At 32.8% G+C, this 25,554-nt stretch overlaps 1 protein-coding gene across 4 annotated transcripts in view; it reads left to right on the plus strand.

Annotated features, from left to right (window-relative positions):
• The window catches only part of FMN1 (formin 1), a 136,661-nt gene that overhangs the window by 71,506 nt on the left and 39,601 nt on the right, over positions 1-25,554 (plus strand). For all 4 annotated transcript variants that reach the window (XM_087921829.1, XM_087921830.1, XM_087921828.1 and 1 more), the window contains 6 exons: positions 1,643-1,793; positions 6,986-7,073; positions 11,623-11,684; positions 12,988-13,076; positions 16,625-16,754; positions 24,973-25,119. In XM_087921829.1, the coding sequence (XP_087777955.1) occupies positions 1,643-1,793; positions 6,986-7,073; positions 11,623-11,684; positions 12,988-13,076; positions 16,625-16,754; positions 24,973-25,119 (667 nt within the window). The remainder of the gene's footprint in view (positions 1-1,642; positions 1,794-6,985; positions 7,074-11,622; positions 11,685-12,987; positions 13,077-16,624; positions 16,755-24,972; positions 25,120-25,554) is intronic.

Here is a 25,554-nt window from a genome sequence, read left to right on the forward strand (position 1 = left end):
GATACATTTCTTTTTAAAACATTTTTTAAAAAATACCTTGAATATAATAGAATGTCAAACCTGTTTCCCATTTCCCTGCTAATACTCTTAGTTGAAATCTCACAGAACAGCAATATCCATGCTCTATAGCACGGATGACTGCTTAGAAGTAAATACCACAGAGGCTGTAGAAACCTTCCCACTCTCTAGGTATGAATATGACAGCAAGTTTAATTATTTTTAGCAACTCAACTTATTGTCATAGACATATTAACATGTTTGTCAATAATATCTTGTCAGTCCATTTGCCACATAGGCTTCCCCTTTGCCTTTCCTTCTTTCTTTCCATGACTATATCATGGGGGGAAAGACTTGAAACTGTACTACATGACAGGGATAAGTAGAATGTTGTTTGAGCGACCCCTGTTGGAAGGAAAATGTCAGTTGCTGCTATTGAAGAAAACATTTTTTTTCTTCACAGAAAAGCAATCTGTCCGAAATAATTTCCTTTGCTAAAAGGCAATGGAAAATAGATGAAAAAAATACTGTTTTAAATTATAGATTTCAGCATTCAGCAATAGGTTTTGTGAGTTAAACGTTACAAAAGGAATGTGGACAATGCGAGAGTATTCTGTGAGATAGTCCTTTCCTTCTGCTGATAAGGTTTTCTTCATCTTGTATGTATTCATCCACAACAATAGTGAGGAAATATTGATTGGTTTCAAATATTGTGATACATTGCTAAATCATGCTTTCCTTTAATCCCAATTTATTGAAGAAGACATAGTGCTGTCATACAAATTATTCTGATTTAATTCATGTGTCACACTAAACTGAGCATGACATACATACCCAACTATAATAATAAAATATTTTGAGTTACATTTCTACTCCAAGCTTTCCTAAAAAGAAAAGTAGTATATAGAGGCGACAGAAGAGAAAAGAAAATCTTGTAGTTGATAAAATAATTTTAAAAAATATTTGTAATCTATGCAATACCATTATTTTATTTATTTATTTAGTGCATGGACTCATAGTAGTTCGAATATTAATGTCCAGTCCACCCAGCCATTCATTGATGGTCTATGTTGAAAAAATCAGATATTGGGTCAGTGTGAACTCTTGATGGACATTCGGACACAATGTGGTGGATATTTTGTTGAAGAGCACTACAGTTACACGGGCGGGGGGAGGGTAGAGACAAGACCCTACTTAAACAATGAGTCCTGGACACCATGTTGGATATGGATCCTGTTCAGAGTTGATCAATGCTGGTGAGGAAGATCAAAACCTGGCAGACCCTTCTTCTACATGATATCGTATGCTGCAGTAAGGTTGATGAACACAGCCTCACTAGGAAACCAGCCTCGATATGCCTTGTTAGGCTCATCCGTTGCTATGTATTTAGAGAGCCAGGAGTTCTATAAGATGTCTGTTGATAACCGCCAATTCTTCAATGTAGTCTGGCTGCCACTTGTTGCTAGTCATTTGATTCACGAACTAGCATCACACCCCTATGCAATACCAAAACAATTGAGATAACTATTGAGCATTATACAGTTCTTCATATGAAACATTTCTTTCAAAAGTGATCTAACCCATCTGGAAAACATCTGTACCTTTAAATGACAATTTATGAATGTTTCTCTTTTTCTTATTTTAGTCAACAGTCAATGCCAACTCTTTGGGACTCATTAGAAGAACCCAATCTTTGTGATACAAATGAATTTGAATACTTATTCTCAAAAGAAACAGCTCGGGAAAAGAAAAAAGCATTAGCTGACTCTTATGAAAAGAAAACCAAAACCAAAAAGGTATTTTTATTTTCCAATTACTGTATTTTGAAAAACCTAATTTTATTTTAATAATTTTGATTTTAGCATAGAATAAAAATTACAATAACATCTACATTTTTCAATCTATGGCCAAGGGTTACAAAATTGGACAAAAGTAATCTGTTTCTGATTCTCCAAGAATTTTTATGAAAGCCAGCATCTGGGATTAATTTTTTTCAGACTTGTTTCAGGCTGTTAATTAGCCCTTTAAAATAGTACTTCCATCATATAAAGAACATGACTGTTAGTATCATATCCTTTCATTTCACCTAAACCTAAAATTAAATGTTCCTTAGTGCATATGCCAAGCTATTTTGGCATTGCCCCTAACTAAGTGTATGAACCTGCTTTTACTTTTAATACCAATCAGGCAACAGGAATTCAAAGTTATTTTAACAACACTGTTGCATATTTGTTTTGCAAACAAAATTAGAACAAATCTATATTTTGTACGGAAATCTTACATATTGCAATAGATTGGTATTATTCTACCTTTCCTAAAATAAAAACTGGATTCACACATATGTGTTATCTGATTGTATAATAAGATGTATTTAGGCAATTCACTAAGCCATCATTTACAATGAGACCAAGCTATATGTATAGTTTTGGTACTAATCTCTGAAGGTCTAAACAACACATGATCAGAAGTTAAATTTGTTCTTTTGGTTTGAAACCATTCTGTGATCTACTGTTCCCCTGGAAACAAGTCATACACTTGTCTTATTTCTTATTCTTGTTTTTAATAAAGTTTTATTTGGGTTTTCACACATACAAAATACAAGTAAAACATCTTTTTTTGAAAATAGCATGGTCCCGGGTTGAACTTCTTTATACAGACACAAACTCAATTTCATGCTCATTTTTGTGTTCTATTCCATATCTTATTACTATTTTTTCATTTTCTATATAGTTTTTCCCCTCTTTTAATTTTCTCAACTTTATTTTGATTATCTCATCTCAATTCAAATCATTATATTTATACTTTTGTCTGTTCTGTTTCAATTTCATATTATCTTTTCTCATTAAACAAATTTTCTCCTGTAGTTACTAATTGGAGTATGACACCTTTATATCTTTTAATTATATCCATTCAACTCTTATTTAAACTTCCATATTACGTTAAGGTTATGACCTTCAGTATAATACATAATACATAACTTCCAATAGAATTCTGCTTGGTACATTCTTATAGCACACACTATATTCTTTTTAAAAAAAAGGATTATAAATTTATGTAATTATAAACCCTCATTCCATTCCAATTCAGATCTATCATTAATAATCATTAAAGTCTTAACATCTTTAACATTTCTTTTCAATTAAATATCATACTTTCTTAAAAACACATATAATCTCCATAATTAATTTTTCCCTTATTTCTCTTCACATATATTTTATAAATCGTTAAATATTCATTTTGTTGCATTTATTTATTGACAAGCATTCCACTAAGTTATGATAGCTATTTTATCAAACATTTTAATCATACATTGTTTCATATTTTCTGAAATTATTTCTATTTTAATATAACAATACTATCTTATATACCTTGGCAGAATCCCTTTTTCCATTAGATTTTCACCCATTATCTCTAAATAGGCCCTGTTTCTCTATATTTTGTTTCTGTCATTTATAACTTCTTTTCCTTTCTTTCTTCCCTCTCATCTTCTCCCTCCCCTTTTTACCCGCTTGTCTCTCTACTTCTAATTCTCTCTTCTGCATTTCCCTCTTCTGTTGCTTTCTGATTTTATACTTATTTTTCACTCTATTCTTTTTTTTGGTTGTTTTTCCCAATCTTAAACTTTCCATTCTCCTTCCCCCCTTTCCTTTTTTTCCCCCACCTAAGATTACTTGTTCATTACAGGTGGCTTTTTCTTTGTCGCAATCTTCTTGTTCTACAGGCATTTCTTGTTGTTTCTCATAGTTCCAAATTTCCATTTCTAAGAACCAAAATACGAAGCCAAAAGAACCTCTCCCTTCTTGTGCATCTTCTTTGTACTTTTTAAGTTCCATTTTCAGTTCTTCTAAAAGTGGAGCCATTTTAAACAGTTTTAAACAATCACCCTATTGATTTTAGTCATTCAAATACAACAACCAAGAATCCAGAGATCACCAAGTAATCTAAACAGTCCCAAGCTGTTTCGTCTTATTTCATTTTCCACTTTCTCTTCCTGGGGTTTTACTATTTTGTTGCGATGTTTCAGTTAAGATGTATCTTTTGGAAGTCTTGTTGAGATTTTGCTGTAAGTTCTTTTTAATTCCAGGCAGTCTCCTCCCTTCCAGATCCTGCCCTTTTATTCTTTTTCTCTCCTTTCCTGTTTTCAAAAGCTTTTAATTATCCAGAAATCTTTTTTATCCCTTTGACTTTTTATTTTCAGCATTAAATGCCTATTAATGCCAAAGTGGATTTTTTTCCAATTTCTTGCTTAAGTTTCTTAGCTGTCAGTACAGGAAAAGGAGAAAAAAAACCCAAATCTTTTCCCTTTTCTCTCTCCTTCGCAGCTTAAAAATCTTCTTAGGGAACAATGTTATTGGGTTTTTTTAATAGTTTCAATTCCAGGGTACCTTATTTGTTGCTTTTGCTGTTTGACCCGGTCAACCAAAACTTTCTCTTCTTATCTTCCTCCTGCACATTCTTTTCCTGTCAAGTTCTTCTTTGTGGTGGCCATTTCTGACCACCTCTACAACTGCCTTCGGGAAAGGAAGTAATGGCCAGCTGGGGAGGAGAGATGTGGCTCTCCTCAACCTTGCAGGCAGTCTCCCCCTTCTTCACCACCTCTACGGGGGTGGCTTAGCTGGCTTGGGGCGCTCCAGTGGCGAGCACGGATCGAAACCACATAGAGACGCGGTTTTGGTCTGTCGCCGAAGAAGCTCAAACCGGAAGACACTTGTCTTATTTCAACTGCATTCTAAACCATTTTACTTGTCATATCATTTGACATCTTAGAATGATTCCATTTTCCGAGCCATGACCATTTGTTTATACAGTTTTAATTTTTAATAAATTGTTCGATGGGAAAAAGAGAAGGAGATGTAACTGAAAAGCAGATAGTTATAAGTACATTATGAATTGGGGAGCTACAGACAATCAACATGTATTAGTTTTCTTGGTGAGGTTTTTCAGAAGTAGTTTGCCATTGTCTCCTTCCTAGGGCTGAGTGAAAGTGACCAGTTCAAGGTTATCCCTTTGGCTTCATGTCTAAGGTTGGACTTGAACTCACGATCTCCCATTTCTAACCTGATGCCTTAACCACTAGGCAGAACTGCCCTTCTCGATGTATTGTAATGAGGTCTTAAGGAAGAATATCTGCTATTCACCTTCTGCTGTGAGAAAGTATATGTGTTTTCAGTATGGTTATTACCTGAAAAGTTGAGTGAAAATTGTCAAATACATAGCTCAGATAATATTTTTTGAAATTTAAATGACTCAGTTTTGCTGAGGTTTATTATTTGCCAAATGCCAGTTTCTCTTATGGAAGCTAATATTACCAATCTGAGGCTTTTCTACTTTCCTTGTACAAAGGGGGTAATATGTGATCACCTGCATGATATAAATAAGGCTCCATCCATCATTTTTAGCTTTTTAGTCCAGCGATTACTATATCAGTGACAGAAGATAATGGGTTTTCTGCCTCTAACTGGCTTCATATACTTAGTAACACGTGTTCTTATTTACAGTAAGTCAATATTTTGAATAAGGAACATTTTTATATTTTAAGAGAATGTCTTCAGGTCTGTTGCTTATTTTATAATTATGAAAGATTGTAAATTACTATTTCATGGTATTTTTTAAAATGATTTGAGAAGTCTGCATCAGCATTTTATAACATCCTGTAGCCATCAGTACCAGAATTTGACCGGTGTAACCTTGCTGTGAGTTTCAGCAGCTTTTACAATTTAGGATCATTGCCAGATGTCATATAATTTTTCAAATGGTATTTATTTATTCAACCATTTTCTAAACTCCCTGTTCTTAATACATGACTTAAAATATATTCTTTGGGCAGTTTAATATATATCAGCTCTTGCATTCTGTGGACTTGTAACCATGGTTTTCAGATGAGAAGTTATTTATAAACTACGTGCCTTTAATACCGTTATATTCCTGCAAATTGCTCTTATGCTGCTGTAATACTGGGAAAATGTTCTTTCCCTGCTAGCTATTTCTGTTAGGAAGTTGTTTTTAGTTGTTGATTTATTTTTTTGCACATCAGTACCAAACCATGTTAGTGTTGCAAGAGTTCTAGATCTTGGTTATGACAAGCTATTCCTTTTGAGCTTTAGCTATTCTGAAATCAACATCTGTGGTTTTAAAATTATGTTAGAACTAAACCTCAATAATTATTTGCAATTTCAAATGGGATATATGGGGAGAGGCTATGCGAGCTCATTCTGATTGTACGTCTCAGGCATACTTATGATTTTGAGAGGCATCACAATAATAGTTCATTCAGAAAATATTTTACTTCAAATATTAGACATGCCTAATGAGGTTTTCGATAGCCTAAGAAGTTTCTTCAGTCTAGAAGTCCCTAAGTATACAAATTGTATTCTACTTTAGAAAATAATTAACTTTATTAGACATTAACCTGTTTTCAAGTTCATTGCGTAACATGTATAACTTCAGAAAGATATATGAAAAAACTTCCCCTGTAAAAATATTTACTTCAAGGCAGCTTTTCTTAATAAGAAAAAAAGAACCCACCAATAATTTGTTCTCAGTTATTCATTTATTTTCATAAATTCCCCAAATTATTCATTTTTTGAATTTTTATTGTAAATTTTAATAAAGCTAAGTTTGTTACAGACAAACTTAGATCTAAATTCTACTAATTTCAGTGAAAAAATTGAGTATATGATTTAATGGTCTATCAGTGACAATTAAAAGTCCTTTGATTTCTCTAGCTAATAAATATAAAATAAGTATAATAAGAATGATTCTTGAAAATCATTCATGTCAGATTAGGACCGTATAACTTCTAAATTGTGCAGAAATAATTTTGCATTATGTCAGAACAATTTAAAAATTATGAGCTATATCCATTAAATAAATAAATGAATAAATAAATCTTGATGAATCTAAAAAGAAGTGATGATTGGCATTTAGTTACTAAATTAATGTAGAAAGTTCATATTTTTCTGACATCATTGGGTACTTTTATTTCCAGATTATCAAGTTATTGGATGGGAAGAGATCTCAAACTGTAGGAATTCTGATATCTAGTTTACATCTGGAGATGAAGGACATAGAACATGGTAAGTGTTGCTTTTATTTCAATGGGAATGATATGCATGAACAATTTTTTTTTATATCTCTTTAATAACTTGTCTCAGTGTATCCATGTATAAATGTTATATCATGCATTACATCTCTGTTGAACGTTTATTACATTTTAAAGTTATTAATAGTTATTCAATATATGTCTTCTCCCTTCCATTAGAAGATCCCTGCTTATCTACAACAAGAGAACATCTTGCTAGCATCCTGTCATCTGGAGATTAGCCAAGATGCCTTGAAAAAATTTAAATCATAGCAATTATTATCTTCTGCAACTGTTTTTCACATATAACTGAAATTCAGAAATTCTTAGTTCTACTTGAAGTTATCTCCAGGTTTTTCCATATAGTTCATGTTTTAATAAGTTTTCTGCTCTCAAATCATAGTTGGCTTAGTAATAAGAAAAATAAATATCTAGTATATGTAAAGGTTCTATATTATATGAAATTAATATTTAGGAAAACTAAAGTTTGCTGTAGAAACCTAACACATCTAAAATAAATCTTTAAAAGGGGAATCTTAAGGGTGTTTTTCTTTTCTATTCTGACACTATTCTTCTTCCAGTCATCTCTAACTATTCTACTTCCAGTCATTTCTGACATATTTCACAAATTCTATATAGTTAAGCAATATGTTGCTCCATACATCTGGGAGACAGATGTTTAAGTTTGTATTTGATTACCAGCCAACAAATTGAAGACTGCCACATTTGTGAAAAAATCAGCCACAGATGTTTCTTAAGAGAGAGAGTGGCATTTGTTGTTAATGGAAAAGGTGCTGTCTGTCTTGTTTAAAGGGAATAATGTTAGATAAGGAAAGTACATAGTAATTTTGTACTATGAAATTTTATACTTTTATGATTTGACTTCCAAATAATAAAAAAATGAAAATAGTTCTAGGCCAGTTTAAAATAGGGTTTATGCCTCATAAAATGAGATATGTAATACAAGTTAATATATCATACCTCAGTAGGTGGTTCATTTTCAGTTTATTTTCTTCTTAGCTGGAATCAAAATGATTCTCCTTTACTACTGTTATTTCCCTGTTGACAAGAAATCACCTTGTAATTCTTCTTGTTTCAAACTGATACCTACTATGAAATTTTAAAATGCTATTTAACAGTATTTGGACATTTTAAAGGAATGTTCATTCCAAAAGATTTGCCAGAATTCTTGTTGTGGATCAGCTGAGATTCAATAATGAACGTTTCCCACTCATCTCCCTGCTCTTTTCCACAATCTAAGTGTAGTGCAATCTTTGTTTATGAATTTATAAAGCTATTGAATTATCCCTAGCATTTAAGGCCACATTTATATTTAAAATAGATTGTTGTGTTAGAGCATTTTTATAAAATGGTAACATAATAGAAGGAACTTTTGGAATAACTTTTGTGTTATTAAAATGCATCTGAAATTACTAATTGAATTTCTTTTGCATATTTTGCTCATTCAGAATTTAGTATTTAATGATAGAATATCTGCCTTACACAAGTTTGGAGAGGATGTGTTGATTGGTGACATTGTTTCTTCTTTGATATTTGGAGGGTGTCTGGTGCTGGTTTCTGCTTTTCTGGGTTTGATTAATAATAGTTTTGTTAGAATTACTAATTGGTTTATTGACCATATCAATTTTTGGAAGCTGCGCATAACCAAATATTTTGGCAAAGATTTTTCTGACTTGATTCTGGATCTGATGTAAATTATAGACATGTGGGCTCCAGTTTGGGAAACTAGTAGATAACCACATATTTTTAATGATATTTATAGCTCTTAAAACTATAGAACCCTAAAATGTTATTTCCTTTTGAATGAATGTATAGTAAACTTTAAATCTTGTCTAGTCATTTCTTATCCATCTTCTTTGTGTTGGGTTTAAAAGAAAATAGTGAAAGTTTACAATTAAAAAGTCCTTCTATTAGTATATTCAGAGGAAACACTTGAGTAAAATTATATGTTGTTCATGTTGCCTTCTTGTGCAATACAGCTGCCAAGTATTATTATGTCTGATTTTGAATTTGTGATTCTGATCTGCTTTTTATCCATGCTGTCATTATGTGCTAGTGGGGACAATACTGCACTAATTATCCTTATGTATATAAATTATTTTGAGTGGTGAGCAGACACCATAGAGCCATATAAAAATGTTTATCCTAATTTCCTTACAGACATGGTGCTCAGAAACCAGACTGTGGTCATTCTGTCCCAATAACAGAGTTTTAGAGGTAGAGGAACCCAATAAAATTACTGGCTTCTCACAGCTTGTCTTTTTTCTTCTTCTTATGAAGTCTATATAATATATTCAAATCAAGCTGCCAGAGTCAGAAGAAAAACTCACCAAGATTACTCTAAATGCAAAATAATATTTCAATAGTCATTTCAGGATCTAACTTCTAAATATGTCAGTCCAACTGCCAAAAAAAGTTTTGATCAATATTGATATGCAGTTAATTCAAATGTAAGATTATTTTACTAGGAGAACTTTCTGTCAATATAGTCATTTTATGTTCTCCAAGATAGCTTAGTATCACTTTATTTTTGAAAGGAACATCAGTCTTAAAAAATGCCCCAATCCAAATGCAATTAAATTAGCCTTCAGCAGAAATGCTATTTACTGACTCTGCTTGAAGGAGTAATGATCAAGTTGTTCCTGAGCTAACTGATATTATGGTCAGTACAATATTGCATAGCATGGGGTCATTCTGCAGTAATGGGTCCATAAATTAATCAATTTGTTCTACAGAAAAAAATATGACTGAATCAAGCTTACCTAATATAAGTGCAAGTAATTTCATAACACTCATATATTCAATGTAAGTTCAGGCGTAAGCAACCAGGAACAGGAGATGAGTTCAAAGCACTTCAAGTTCATTACATGCTATATATACAAAAGAATCTAATTGATTAACAGTCAGTGCAAATTGGCACTAGATAAGAGTCAACAGAATTCACAAAGGATGGACTTAATGGGTAAAAAGGGACTCCCAACTGAAGGAATATTTGACCTCACACTCGGACTCAGCCTGCAGTAAATATCTCCTACAGTAAATATCTGCTCCAATGTAATTTATGTCCGCTGAAACAGATATAATATTTATTTATTTTCCACCGTTATTATTGTTTTATTCATAATACTCTTTCCTCCAATTTTCCCCACAACTAAGGTGGGTTGGACTAAGAGATATGATAGATCTTCAGAGAGACAGATGGATGGATAGAGGGAGGGAGGGAGGGAGGGAGGGAGAGAGAGAGAGAGAGATGACCCAAGAATTTAGAAATGGCAGGGGAAAGTTGATTTTCTCAAAGTTCTCTTGCTTGCCCCTCAATCAATACCATTTGAAAAAGTCCCTTTGCACCTCAGATGGTGTGATTGAGGAACTTCATAGACTGGCAAGTAGGAAAAGGATAAGAAAATCATTATACTCATAACTTTCTGATATATAATTATTTATATAAACAATTTACATTAAATAGGAGTGCACAGTTTATATTAAATTCTACTTTTTCATCTTTTCAGAACAATAAAAGCTCTATTATATGCAAAACCTCTATTAACATAAAAATTGTCTTTCAGACTGATTATCTGGGCAGGGTATAAATTTGTTTAAAATAATAGATATTAGGTAAGTCTATTGTGAATGATGTCTCAAACTAATATGAGAAGATGATCAATATCCCACAAAGTTGAGGAAAGAACAGTCAGCGAGAAAAGGACTATTTCTCATTCTTTTTTCTGTTGTATTTCTCTTACAACTCTGATTTTCTAATAAAGAACATTTTACATGCAAATGATATTTAAGTAACCTATCTGGGCAGTATGCAGATAGCTACTATGCATATGTTTATTTATTTATATCCCATCTTTGTTACTTTTACAAATAATTCAAGGGAGCAAATATATCCAGCACACTTTTCCCCTTCTAAACAACCCTGTGAGGTGAGTTGGGCTGAGACAGAGTGATTGGCCCAAAGTTACCCAGTTGGCTTTCCTGGCTTGATCTCGAACGAGACTTGAACTCACTTTTGCTTCTGTTTCATTAATATTAAGTATGTTACTAATTATTATCTCATAGTTAATAATGATCAATATTAAATATATTGATCATGAAATAAATGTAATGGCATTGAATATATGAGTAAAAATGTTTAGAGCATATTAATATGTCATTGGTTCAGAGTGAATTCTTGCCTATAAAGACTTATAAGTGATTAGAGAATCACAATACTTTTATTTGCTTTTGTGTCATTTATGCTCTCTGCTGCATTGTAAATGATCTAATCACCTACTATGTATCCTACTGTTCCAATCTCCAGAGAAGATGGTCAGTAAAATATATATTTTTAAAAATAGAGAACTGTAGCCTTTTTTTTATAGTGGGAGAGTTAACTCAGGGGGAGTTATGACATTGGAAGCATACAAGAAGCATTCAACCAAAAAAGAAAATTATTCTCCAAGTGTTTTCAGTGCATGGCAACAGATAAGCAACAAAGTCAGTTAGCATATTAATGTGTTATTTTATTATTTCAACAGCTGTACTAAATATGGATGATTCAGTAGTTGACCTAGAGACATTGGAAGCACTATATGAAAATGTAAGTAATGCTGATTGTTTATTTGAGGGTTAGAAATAAAACCAGATGAATCTCTCCCTTTGGCACAAGGCTTTGGACCATTATCTTTCATCAAAAAGCCTATGAAGAGCCAGTTCATACAAAACAGCAGCATTAGTGTAATACAAAACACTAAAAACTGCTCACAAAACTGCATTCTAAACCAGCTGCAGCTTCCAAATATTCTTCTGGGGCAGTCCTATGTACAGCATGCTACAGTAATCAAAACCACAATGACAGTCCTTCTTCCCAGTGGTAGTTGTTACCTGTTCATCAAGCAGTAGCCCTAAATCATTCTAACTGGGGAAGTGCACCCTCCAATGCAAAATCACTGGAGCCAGTCAGTCTTAAAACTCATAGCCACTCATTTTGCCAGGGTTAGCCTGTTCAGCCCCAATCCAGACCTTCACAGCTTTCAGGCACTGGAAAAGGTGTTCATAAAACAGATTGGACCACTTTGTGTATTTTGTAATAATCTGTATTAAATTACCTGAAGTATCATCATCATTTTAGAATATTTTAGAATTAAGTAAATGCACTTAGTCACAATAATTTAATAGAGCAACAGAAATCAATATGCCTATGTATCATGGTTTAAGAATCCAAATTTCTTAAATGACTGTTGAAGTTGTTTCTCTGTTTTGTTACAAAGCAACATTTTTATTAATAATAAAGCATTGGAATTGGATGATTGGTTTAATAGATATCTCTGATCACATCTTGAGAAGAATGAAAGAGGAAAATAGTTCCTTTTTTACAGGAAGCTTAAGAAATCTAATTACTTGAATTATTATTATATATATCTTTGTGCAGCTATACAAGCTCATCAATTTATCAAGATTTCCAAACTAAAGTTTGTATCTATGTTTCCATATTTATGGCAACGAATTGAAATATATATCATAGAATAACTTTTTGTTATTCAGACATCAGTGTGTATATGTATGTTGTCAGTAGTTTGTAGAACAGAGCAGAAGATTTTACAAACAATGTAACTGGTGCAATCTAGGAGAAGAAATATGGTCATGGAAGACATCTTTTCTTGTAGGTCAAAAACAGTATATAAGTATGTGCTGCATATATTTTCTTTCTTTGTACTTTTAAATATGGTGCAAAGATGTCCAATCTTTGCACCATGTAAATGTAAGATGATCTCAGTTTTTATTGTAACCAACTATGCTTGTTGAAGCTAATTCAATCTTTCATACTTCCAAAAGTAGAAATATTACGAGCTGCCACAATAAGAAAGATAATCTCACTGATATTTTTGTCACTGAATCTACAGAGAGCACAGAAGGATGAACTGGAAAAGATAAAGCAGCATTACGACACTTCAACAGAAGAAGAAGTTAAGCTTCTGGACAAACCTGAACAGTAAGACCAGATGGGCAAGGTGCCCCACGTATTTCCCAGTCATTCAAAACAGTCTTGAAAATCAGAATGCTTGGTCCAGTATTATGACAGAACAACATGTCTGAAGGAATTCCCAAATGCCCTATTGTTGGTTTTTCATTTCCCTTTGGTTGAGTATGATTTTCAGTGACTTCATAAACATGTTCACATAGTTTTTTTGATAATAGTATAGAAGTGGTTTGGCCACTGCTGTGCTCTGCAGGCTTTAATGCAGGCTTTAATGTTTCCCAGTCTAGCCTATAATTCTGACATTTTTTCCTGGTTTCCTAGCAGTTTCCTAGTCTGACTCTCCTTAGCTTTCACAGCTAAACCAAGATCAGCTTCAAGCTGCCACCTGATGTAGATAGCCCAGTCTTAGAAGGTGTCTACCTGTGCTTTTGCAAAAAAAATAATAATAATCTCAGAATGCAGAAATTTTGGAAAAGTTGGCAACTTCTTCCGTTGCTAAATCTGGGAGGAGAATTTCTTAATTAATCAAAATATTTGCTACTATAATTTCAAACCATTACCTTTTTTATGCCAAGTAAGGTGAATGAGAGTTCAAGTTACCCAGGATTATTTCTTGAAAGTAGGAAATACATATTTACAAACTAATCCTGTTAGTTAAAATATAGATTTAACAATCCTGTTAAAATTAAGTTGGAATCAGGCTATATATTTGGTTAAGGACACCCCTAGTTGCTATCACCTTTTTCCGTAAACAAAAAAAAGCATTGGAAACCCAGACTGAAATTCTGTATTCTTGGGAAGTTTTTCTTATACCCCAGTCATCTTGGTTGCAACCTTTTGAAGATGGTAGAAACCACCACAAAAGTGTTGCACGGTAATTGCTCCTGTTGTTGCTCCTGTTACTAAAATAACATGTTTGATGCCATGTAGCATCACAAGAAGAGTTAAGGCAACTTATCTTTCCCATGCTGTCAAGTGGAAGTATTTCATCCATTTTTTTTAAAGAGGGTGAAATAGGAGAGAACTTTATGCTTTCATAAAGAAAAGCAAGAAAAGCATTAAAGTGTTATGGTATATGGCATTACATTAGAGATGTATCCTGGTTCAAGGATTGGTATATCAGTATCAGTATATCTGCTACAGTAGGAGAAAATATTCTTATTGCTGCTAATCAAAGAGAGCCTTCATAGCCACAGAAGGAGATGATCAAACCCTGCTGCTGTTCAGATGTTTTGAAACTGCAAAAGCTAAGTTGGGAAAGAAGTGCATCTGGTGAAGATTGCAACTTCTTTTTCCCCATTGTCAGCAATGAAGTAGATACTTCCAGTTTATATGGCAACCTCCCAAACTTGCTTTTTATTTAAGGAAGTCCACAAATATGTATGTATCATCCAGTTTGGCTTTCTAAACTATTCCTACTGAGTGAGAAGCCTAACATGAGACAACACTTATATTGCATCCACAGAAAGGTAGAACAAATATGAAGACTTCCAGCATGTTTAATCCTTATATAAATACAAAGATCACAACAAAGGAAGATGCTACACTAAATTAGAGCCAGAATTCTACTTCAGCTTAATTAATGCATAACTGATTAAAACGTTGATATCCTTTGTCTCTATGGAAATCTTCATGAATTATATAATGAGGTTTGGTTATTCTCAAAATAAAAAATTGTTCTTGAAAGCAGTAAAATAATCTCAAACAGCAACCAATTCCCAGCAAAGTAACATTAGTAAAATGATTTTCTAATAATAATAAAAACTAAATTTCAGATAAGGAGCCTTCACAGGATCTAAAGCAAAGTAAAAGCATGGCATACTTAGTATATCAGCATCAGTATCATCTTAGCCATTGTTGTCGTCATTTTTAGCCATTGTCTATCCACTGCAGGATGAAGGCTTTTTCCACGTGTTTCCAACCAATACAGTCCTGAGCTTTCTTTTGCCAACTGGGCCCACAATACTTGCTGATGACATCGATACATCTTTTCTTAGGTCTCTTTTTATGGATGCTTTTTATCAAGTGGGATCCATTCTATGATTGCCTTAGTGGTCCGCTTGGCATCAATTCTTCTTGCTATGTGACCAACCCATTTCCATTTCAGTTCTTTTACTCTCTTGATGATATCTACCAGCCAAATCTACTAGTCTGTTGCCTCTATTATCTCGTTCACCACTTCCATATGGGACAGTTGCTTTTTGTCCAGGTATTTTTTCCCTATTCTTGCATTAAAGTCACCCATTAGTATTTTGTATCAGCTTTTTTCTTTGTCTTGAAGTGGGACACATCATTGCAAAACTCTTCAATCTCATTATCACTATAGCTTATTGTTGGTGTGTAAGCTTTGATGATTTGAAGTTTGTATTGTTTGTTCAGTTGAATGATGCATTGGGCTACTCTGTCTGATATACTTTCAAATCTTACTGCAGAGTCTTTCAGTTTTTGGTTGATGAATAAACCAACTCTGTCACATTGTCCATCTTCAGTATCTCTAGTGTAGAGTAAATGCCCAGTTTTTTTAAGTTCAACTAATTTTTCATCTTGTTTCATGTAATCTTATGATATCCCAATGCATATTGTTAGTTCAATCAGCAGTTCTTCTAGTCGAGCATCCATTTTCCTTGTTCGAATGTTGACTGTTCCTATATCCAAAGTCCAGCCTGATTTAACCCAGGCCTCTGGAAAATGAGTAGCTATATTTGAGGTTGTATTGGCATGTGAAAAGATTAGACCATAATCTGTCATGTTAGTTCAATGTGGGTTGGCAGATGTGATCAGTTAGTCTGGGGTATCCATCATGACCTGTGTGCCTTGGGAGACCCTTCTAGACATATACATGTCCGACAACATAGGCCCTGATTTCATTTACCCACACAAGCCCCTTCACCTTGTCAAGGCCCCAAACATAGGACAGAAGGAGACTCAATATAATTCCAGTGATCCCCAACCAAGGCAATTAACTGTAATAGTATGGATGATTAATGTTGTTAACATCATACCTAAAGGTGTTATGTAGAGTTAGCCTCAAGACTCAAAGCATCAACTTTTGATAGAAGTTTAAGATACAATCTTGTATCTACTTTGCTACCCTATGGAAGTAAGCAGGATTTACTTTGGAGTAGATCCATATTATTGAAAGTAGAATGGTTATGTTATATTAAATAGAACAGGATCAAAGTTTTTTTAAAGTTTTTATTTTGAGGATTAATTATTTTTAGGAATAAGCCTGAGAATGATAAAATTGTCATGGGATGCTTACTGAAATGTCATATAACCACAATGGAACTAGAACTTTTGTTTTTAGTTTTGTTTCTCTCCAGCAGAGGGTGGTATCTCTACCTTTCTATTTCTTTCAGACTGTATTTGCGATAAACTATGCTGGAATATTGAATTTATCTTTTTCAATAAAGATCAAAAGATTGTTTATTTTACCCGCAATTTAAATCATAGCAAGAACTCATTTTATGTATTGTCAATATTTCTCTGATATGTTGGATTATATAAGGTAAAATGCAATCACTTGATTGAAATATATATATTTGCTCCTATTTTCACAGATTTTTATATGAGTTATCTCAGATCTCCAACTTTGCTGAACGTGCCCAATGTATAATCTTTCAATCTGTCTTCAATGAAGGGATAATTGCAGTTCATCATAAAGTTGACATTATTCATCATGTTTGTAAGGTACTTGTGATACAATTTGTAACACTCTAAGGTTTATTTTCTTTCATTGAACATGACTATTTCTGAGTAAAGATGACAGAAAATTGATTCAAGTCTAGTTAAAGTAATAGATAATGTTGTGCTTCCTAACAGATATCATTTTCTGATTTTATAGTCTTTATGAATACCAAATATTTTAAGTCAAAATGACTTTCTATCAAAAAATGTAAACACCTTAAATATTTCTATATTTAAATTAAATTAATATCTTATTTATATAAAATACAGTAGCACAAAAATGTATGTAAAATCATAAATGAAAAAATATATTCCAAATTGTTGCAATTACAATAGGGAAATCCAGCTCATTTATTATGACATACTATAAGCTTTCTCTTACATTTATGAATGCTTAGGTCATAATAAATGGATCTTGCAAATGTTTTTTTCAAATGCCCAAAGAAAAGTTCTGTATCGGTTTCAACACTGACAGGCTCCAAAGAGATCCAAGGTCAGAATAGCTTTCATGAATCTACAATAGGCATTTGGTTCTCAGATAAACTTTTGAAACAGAAAACGATGTTCTTTTTTTAAAAAAAATTCCTTATTTTTCTGAGTTTGAATGTTGTTTTTGCAGTTTTATTTTAAATTTGGTAATGTAGGGATACAATATTTTTTGTGTTCATACTTACTTGGTTGGATCCATGACACCAATTATTACATTACTTCAAAGTTGCAGTTTGAACTTCATTTACTTGTCTACTGCATAAAAAAGGGCTGAGGCCTAAGTCACTACCTAATGGTCCCAAAGTAAATTTATTTATCTAACTTAACCTATATTCCTCAATAGGGTTGAGAAGGGTTTGCACCGGTCACCACTCAACAAACCTAGTGTAACCCTACATACCTACCAGCAGAGGGAAGAGAATTTCTGAATCCAAGAGATTTCAAATTCAAAGACTACTAGAGAGGAAATAGGGAGGTTCTTGCCCTTTTTGTGTGTTTGCACCTCTTTTGGAAGTTAACCCTCCCTTTGAATCCCAATCCTTCAAGTGGATTAAGGTGGAGGAACTGACCTGGGACTTGTCAGGAGAGCAAAGAAAGCAACACCACGTCAAGACTTAACTCTTGATGCAAAAGCTATTTTGTACTTCTGGTACAAAATGCGGATCTTCAAGTGAGATCCACATAACACAAGCACCTTTCAAGTTTTTTTTTTAATTTTTAATTTTTCTTTTCTTTTATTATTTTTTTATTCTTTTTTATTTATTTTTTAAAGTTTTTATTGGTTTTTAAAAACAAACATAAACAAACAAAACATAAAAACATCAAGCTATCTTCCATAGGTGTACATACAGTGTGCCGGTTGGTTTACAAATTGTTTTGTGCTTCCATTTCGTAGTCTTCAATTACAATTACATTGCATATAATCTCATATTTTCAATCAAAAATTAAATACTTTAGTATCATTATTAATCATTTGACTATACTTTTATTCATTCATGTTTTACAAGATAATCATAATTTACTTAGTTTATTTTATAACAGTTCATATTATCATCCCAAATCTATCCTAAAATCATTTTGTAGATATAATAAGAAGTGCATCTTTATATATTTATTATTTTCTAAAAGTCTACATATTTCATTACTGTATTTTATTGTCTAACCATTGATAGAAAAGATCCCAAATTTTATAAAATTGTTTATCCTCTTGTTCTCTAATTTCAAATGTCAATCTACTCATTTCAGCACATTCCAATATTTTCTTAATGATTTCCTCCTGTGATGGTGTTTTCTCATTTTTCCAGTTTTTGGCAAATACAATCCTAGCCGTTGTTAATACATTTACAGCCAGATATTTCAAGTCTTTACTATATATTTCAGGTAAAATTCTATATATTTTTTGTCATTTTTTCCAACCACATGTTGATTTTAGTCCAGTATTTTTTAGCATCCGCACAAGTCCACCACCTATGGTATGAGCCAGGTGTCTAATGACATTTCCAACATTTTTCGGATTTATTCTTAAACATTCTTGCTATTCTTGTTGGGGGGAAATGCCACCTGTAAAACATCTTATACAAATTTTCTTTATATGCTGTTGACATTGTCATTTTATAATTTTGAGACCACAATTTTTGCCATTTCTCTAAATCCAAAATTCTTCCCCCAAGCAATCATAGTTTCTTTAACTTGTTCTTCTTCTAATTTAATTTCTAATAGATATCCATACGATTTTTTAATCACCTTTTCATCAGTATCTGTCAAAATCTTATCTAAATCAGTCAATTTATCAGAGAAACCTTCCATTTTAGAATCTTTATCATACCTTGAATGTATTTGTGCATATGAAACCAATTCATCTTTATACCTTGTTCCTCTAGTTTTTGTATAGATTTGAGTTCACCCTTTTCATTCAATATTTCACCATATCTGTTTGTTCCTTTTTGTATATTATAGGATAAGAAAATGCTTCAATAGTCGATAACCAGACTGGAATTTTCAAATAACATTGTCTTTTAATCTTCTCCCAGTTTAACCAGAGAGACTCCCGTATATAATGTCTTCTAAAGTACCCCTGTGTTTTAGTTCCTTTATACCATAAAAAAGCATGCCACCCCAGCAACAGATCATGTCCTTCTAATGTCAACAATCTAGCATTTCTTAGTGTTATCCATTCCTTAACCCACATCAGATTTGTAGCTTGATAGTACAACTCCCAATTAGGCAAACCGAATCCTCCTCTAATTCTAGCATCTTGCAAAAGTTTTAACTTTATTCTCGCTTTCTTACCTTGCCATATATATTTCAACACAATTTTATTTAAATCTTCAAAGTAATCTTTTCCAAACCTAATTGGAATTATTTGAAACAAATATAAAATTCTGGGTAATATATTCATCTTGATTGTTGAAATTCTCCCTATTAGTGACAGTTGTAAATTTTCCCATTTCGCCAGATCTAGTGCTATCTGCTGTTTAAGTTTGATATAATTATTCTCTTTTAGTGTACTACATCTTGCTGTCAAATATATCCCCAAGTACTTGATCTTATTCGTGACCTGAATTTTCAATAGGTCTGCCAGTTCTTCCTTTTGTCATAATAGCATATTCTTTGTCAAGATCTTTGTCTTATCTTTATTTATTTTCAAGCCAGCCACCTTTCCATATGTCTCTATCTTTTCTATCAATTTTGAGGCTGTTTCTAGTGGGTCTTCTAAACTGAAAACCAGATCATCTGCAAATGCTTGCAGCTTAAATTCTTCCTTTTTGATTTTCATTCCTTTTATATTCTTTTCATCTCTAATATTTCTGTTTAGCACTTCCAAAGTTAACACAAACAACAAAGGTGATAGTGGGCACCCTTGTCTTGTTCCTTTTCTTATATTGATAGAGTCTGTCAGTTCTCCCTCTATCATTACCTTTGCCATTTGCTTATAGTATATAGCTTCTATTGCTTGAATGAATTTTCTAGCAAAACCCATCTGTTCCAACAGTAATAACATGAATGGCCAATTCACATTATCAAATGCCTTCTGTGCATCTAGAAATATCAGAGCCATTTGTTTTTCAGGATGTGCCTCGTAGTATTCCAAGGTGTCCAAGATTACTCTCATATTGTCTTTAATTTGTCTCTTTGGGAAAAATCCATTTTGATCAAGATGAATAAAATTATTTAAATATTTTTTAAATCTTTCTGCCAATATTGAAGCAAAAATTTTATAATCTGCATTTAGTTGAGAAATGGGTCTATAGTACTTAATTTATAATGGATCGGCCTCCTCTTTGGGAATAAGTGTGATATAGGCTTCTGACCATGATTTAGGTATCTTCTTCTTTAACATAACTTCATTCATAACTTCTAGCAATGGAAGATTCAACGATTCTTGTAATGTTTTGTAAAATTCTGCTGGAAGTCCATCTGGGCCTGGTGCCTTTCCATTATTTTGCTTCTTGAGTGCTTCAGTTAACTCCATCATCGTTATATTGCTTTCTAACATTGTTTCAATCTCTTTAAGTATCTGAGGTAAATTAGCATTCTGTAAGTACTGTTTAACTCTTTCCTCATCAATATTCTCTTGCATATATAATTTCCCATAGAAGTCTCGAATGATTTCCTTCCTCTCTTTACTACCATAGCAAACTTGGCCTTGGTCATCTATTAATTGCAATATTTTCCTTGATTCTTTCTCCTTTCTCAATTTATATGCTAACCATCTACCTGGTTTGTTTGCGTCTTCAAAGTAGTTCTGTTTATCACCTCTAATTTTCTGTGCTAATTCTTCTTTTTCTATTTGACCCATTTTATGTTTAATTAGATCCATTTTTAGCTTGATGTTCTTTTTCTGTAGCTCTTTTTCAAGTCTTTTATACTCATCCTCTAAGGCCTTAGAGGCTAATCTTTTCATAGTATTTCTTTTCCTTGTATAGTCTATTATCAAGCCTCTAACATATTCCTTCATTGTATCCCATACATTCTGAATTGATGTATCTTCCTTTTTGTTTTCTCTAAAGAAAAAAGCCAATTCTTTCTACATCCACTGTGTGAAGTTTTTTTCCTTTAAAATAGTATTATTTAACGTCCATCTCAATCTTCTTCTTTGTCCTTTCCATTTAATTGTCATTGTGATCTGCCCAAGTACTTGTTTCAATATTTATTTCTTGAATATTAGTTATTAATTCTGTTGACATCCATATCATATCTATTCTGGACCATGATAAGTGTCTATTTTAATAGAAGGTGTATTGTTTAGTTTTAGCATTTCTTTCTCTCCAAGTATTTTTTAAGTTTATTTCATCTACCATTTTAAAAAAAGATTTAGGGAGAGTCTTTCTGTTTTGCTTTATTGTTTTCTGTGCTGTATAGTCCAATTTATTGTCTACAATTCCATTAAAATCTCCCATCATAACTATATTAGCATAGTCCAGTTCAATTATTCTCATATGTAATTTTTTGTAGAATTCTTCTTGTTTGTCATTCGGAGCATAGATTGCAATCAGGAGTGTTTTCGTATTATTGTCCATTATTTCCACCATTAGTATTCTTCCATCATCATCAGTATAAATCAATTCTGCTGGGGCGGTCTCTTTAATATATAAAACCATTCCTTTTTTCTTACATTGTGTCAAGGAAGTAAATATTTTCCCTAATTTTGGCTGTATCAACAATTGTTCATATTGTTTTTTAATATGTACTTCTTGTAGACAAATTATATCAAATTTTAATTTCTCTAATTTATGAAAGGTTTTCCTTCTTTTAACGGCTGAGTTAAGTCCATTTATATTAATTGTAATCAATTTTTTCTCTTCCATGATTATATTTTGTAGTTAAGTTTAGCAGCTCTCGTAGATCTTAGTTCACGTTGTTCTTTGGCTTCCATCTTTCCACCTACTGCACCTTCTTCTTTTTCAGTCGCCATTTGCAGTCCTCTTGGAATTCAATTAGTGAGATCTCTTTTTCTGCCTCTTCCTCTTTCCCTCCAAAAAATTCTGTATAAAATAATTCCGCTTTCTCAATTGAGTCAATTCTATGTCTCTGTTCTTGCCATGTGAACATTAAACCTTCTGGAATCAGCCATCTATAATTCATCTCTTTTTTAAGTAGCATTTTAGTCAGGAATCAGTATTCTCTTCTCTTCTCATCTCTCTCACTCTTCTGGGTATTTTCTGAATTCTGATCTATCCATCTCCCACCTCAACATACCACTTTTATCTTGTTCAACCACCATTAATCTATTATCAATATCTCCAATCTTCTTGTCTCTTTGTTTATCTTCTTCAATCTTTTGGAATCTCTCATCATACTTCAACATCATTTGTTGGATGTTCTCCACTTTTTCATCAGTTTTCCCTGTTCTTTGTTCAGTGTTCTCTATTCTCTTTTCAATATTCTCTGATCTTGCTTGAATATTTTGAATTCCTTGCATAATCATCTGCAGAGTCACTTTTTCTTGTTCTTTTTCTTGCTTTAACAATGTCTGTGTTGAACATTGTCCTCCAGATGGTGGAGAGGAAGAAGTAGAAGTTGAAGAACCAGGAGCTGTAAATTTCCTACTCATTTTAAGCAATTCAAAATCTTCAGGTTCTTCTAAACCTTAATCCAACTGTGGAGTAACCAATTATAGTTCAAAATAAAAATAGTAGAAAAAAGAAGTCCAATAATAATAAGCAAAAAAAAGAAAAAAGGGAGGACAAAATTTCTTCAGGTTCTTGTATACCTTAATCCAATCAGTAGTTAGATGAAGAAAAAAGCTTGAAAAAAAAAAAAAAAAAAGGAAAAGGAAAAATTCTTCAGGTTCTTGAACACCTTAATCCAATTGAAAGGTCTCAAATAGAAAAAAGTGTATAAGAATAAACCAGAAAGGTAGATGAAAAAACAAAAATACCAGGAAATGGAAAAAAAAGGCTATACCCTTAAAAAAAACCATTAATACTAAAGCTTTCCCTTTAAAATAAAAAGAAAACGTAGAGATTGGACTTCCAAAGAAAAAAAGAAAAACAAAGACAAGCTCCAACAAAGCCAAAAACCCAAATAGTTATTACAAGAAAAAAAAGATAAAATGAAATACAATAAAGCTGGTGAGGAGGGATAGCACAACTTTGAAAAAGTAAAAAGAGCACACTGCACTTTGTTTAATTATCCAAGGCTCTTATTATAGCTCTCTTCTCCAAAAACTTATCACCTTTTTTCCCCCTAGATTTCAACACCAGACTCCAGCTGTTGATAGAAACCCAGAAGAGCACCTGCAATAATACTCTCCCATGCTCTTCCCTCTATCTTATCAAATAGCAATGTCCTTGAAAAAAAGTCTCAGTTCTTTCTTTCTCAGCTTTGTCTGGTCACAAGGAAATAGAATATTTTCAAGCCTCTTGTTGGCAGTGTTACAAAGTTTTTTTCCCCCACTTTCCCCCTCCTTTTCCAAGCAAGATATAATAAGTATTAATTTAAAAAAAGAAAAAGATATTTTTTTAAAAAGAAATAACTAAAAGGGAGCCTCTAGCCTAAAATATTACAAAATCAAAAAGGAGAAAAAAAAATGTAAAAGAATAAACCAGTCCAGTTTCAAAATATAAGATCGTGTATAGAAAATCCAGCAATGAGAAAAAAAACATAACTTTGACATTCTTGTTTAAAATCGCCGCTTAATCACTTCTGTCAAAACTTTTACAGATTCTTTCTTTTCCTTGGGGTGTCCTTTCAGATCTTAGAATTAAAAAAAAGTTCTCACCAAACCGGCACACTTTCTTTCCTTTCTCTTTTGTTTCGGAGCTGACCCAACTTCAGCAGCTTTAATGGCTGCCTCTTTGCCACTAGCAAGAAGAGCTTCTCCTGGATCTACCAGGGACTTTGCAGTATCCCTGGGATTGACAGGATGCGCTCTTCACTTTCACCGTCTCTTCAGGACAGTTTAGATTCCATAGGACCATAGGAGCAAAGATATCAGCAGCGATCACAGACCTCCAAGATCGCATGCCGTATCGTCGCAATGCCAGCTCTGCCCTCCCAAGCACCCTTCAATTTTGTCTGTGCTTTGTTCTCTTTTTGTTGAAGTCTGGGATTGCTATATTCATTTATTATGCAGAACATTTATCAGGTGTTTCCTTTAGCAGCTAATAATGTTAAAGCAGACTAAATATCAACATTTTAAATTATTTCTATATGCTGCATCTAAAACTCATCTACTTTAAAAAGTATGTGTGATATATATGGCCCTCCATTTTTATCTCTTCAATGACTGAAATAATTAAAGATTTAATAATAGCAATAGTACTTAGATTTATATACCGCTTCATAGTACTTTATTGGCCTCTTTGAGTGGTTTACAGAGTCAGCATATTGCCCCCAGCAATCTGGGTCCTCATTTTACCAACCTTAGAAGGAAGGAAGGCTGAGTCAACCTTGAGCTGTTCAGGACTGAACTCCTGGCAGTCAGCAGAGTTAGCCTGGATTACTGCATTCTAATTACTGTGCCACTATGGGTCTATAATAATAATAGGCCCGAAGCCATTCAATTAACTTTCTAGCTAAAAAATGTTGGATTCAATATTTTATTAACTTGAGCAATATGGGCTCTTAAAATCATTTCATGGCCCAGAATTGATTTTAAAACCTTCAGCATTACAGCATTTTTCTGTTAGTATATTTCACTGTATAGATTTATAAAGAAAAACTAACATCAAAATATTTCTTCATGTAATATTTTTCTGATATTATAAATTCTGGCTATCTTTTTCAGGAGTTGATTACAATGAAAAGTGTGAAAAATATTTTAGCTTTGATTCTGGCTTTTGGAAATTATATGAATGGAGGAAACCGAACACGTGGTCAAGCAGATGGATTTGGCTTAGAAATACTTCCCAAACTAAAAGATGTTAAAAGTAGAGTAAGTACAGCATGCAGTTTAAATCAATATTTTTAATTGTATTCAATCTTTCAATTAGCAGGCAATGTTTTGTGGATAGACATCTGCTCCTAACAGAAATGACACTAAAATGACAATGCACACTCAACTCTTTTGTATTTGAGTGATAATGTCACATACATGTATGTAAGGATTGGAGTTTGTGTTACAACATTGTGCTGTGTGCTTTGTCATTTTTCTCCTTCCCCTTGCTGCAAATCCCTATAGGTCTATGAAAGAAGAATGTTTTCGTTCTCTTTGCTGTTGTTTTTACTTACAAGTGAGACACGTACTTGTCCATAATGTCAGCCCTATCAGGTAGACCAAACCTGAAAATTAATTCTGGATGAAGGATAAAACTACTTTTATTGAAATTAGCTATAATAACATACTCTTGCATGTCAGCCATATTTTTTT

The sequence above is a fragment of the Pseudonaja textilis genome, chromosome 1 (genome assembly GCF_049901715.1).
Source record: "Pseudonaja textilis isolate UNSWEBS1 chromosome 1, rPseTex1.2, whole genome shotgun sequence".
In the NCBI taxonomy this organism is placed as follows: domain Eukaryota; kingdom Metazoa; phylum Chordata; class Lepidosauria; order Squamata; family Elapidae; genus Pseudonaja; species Pseudonaja textilis.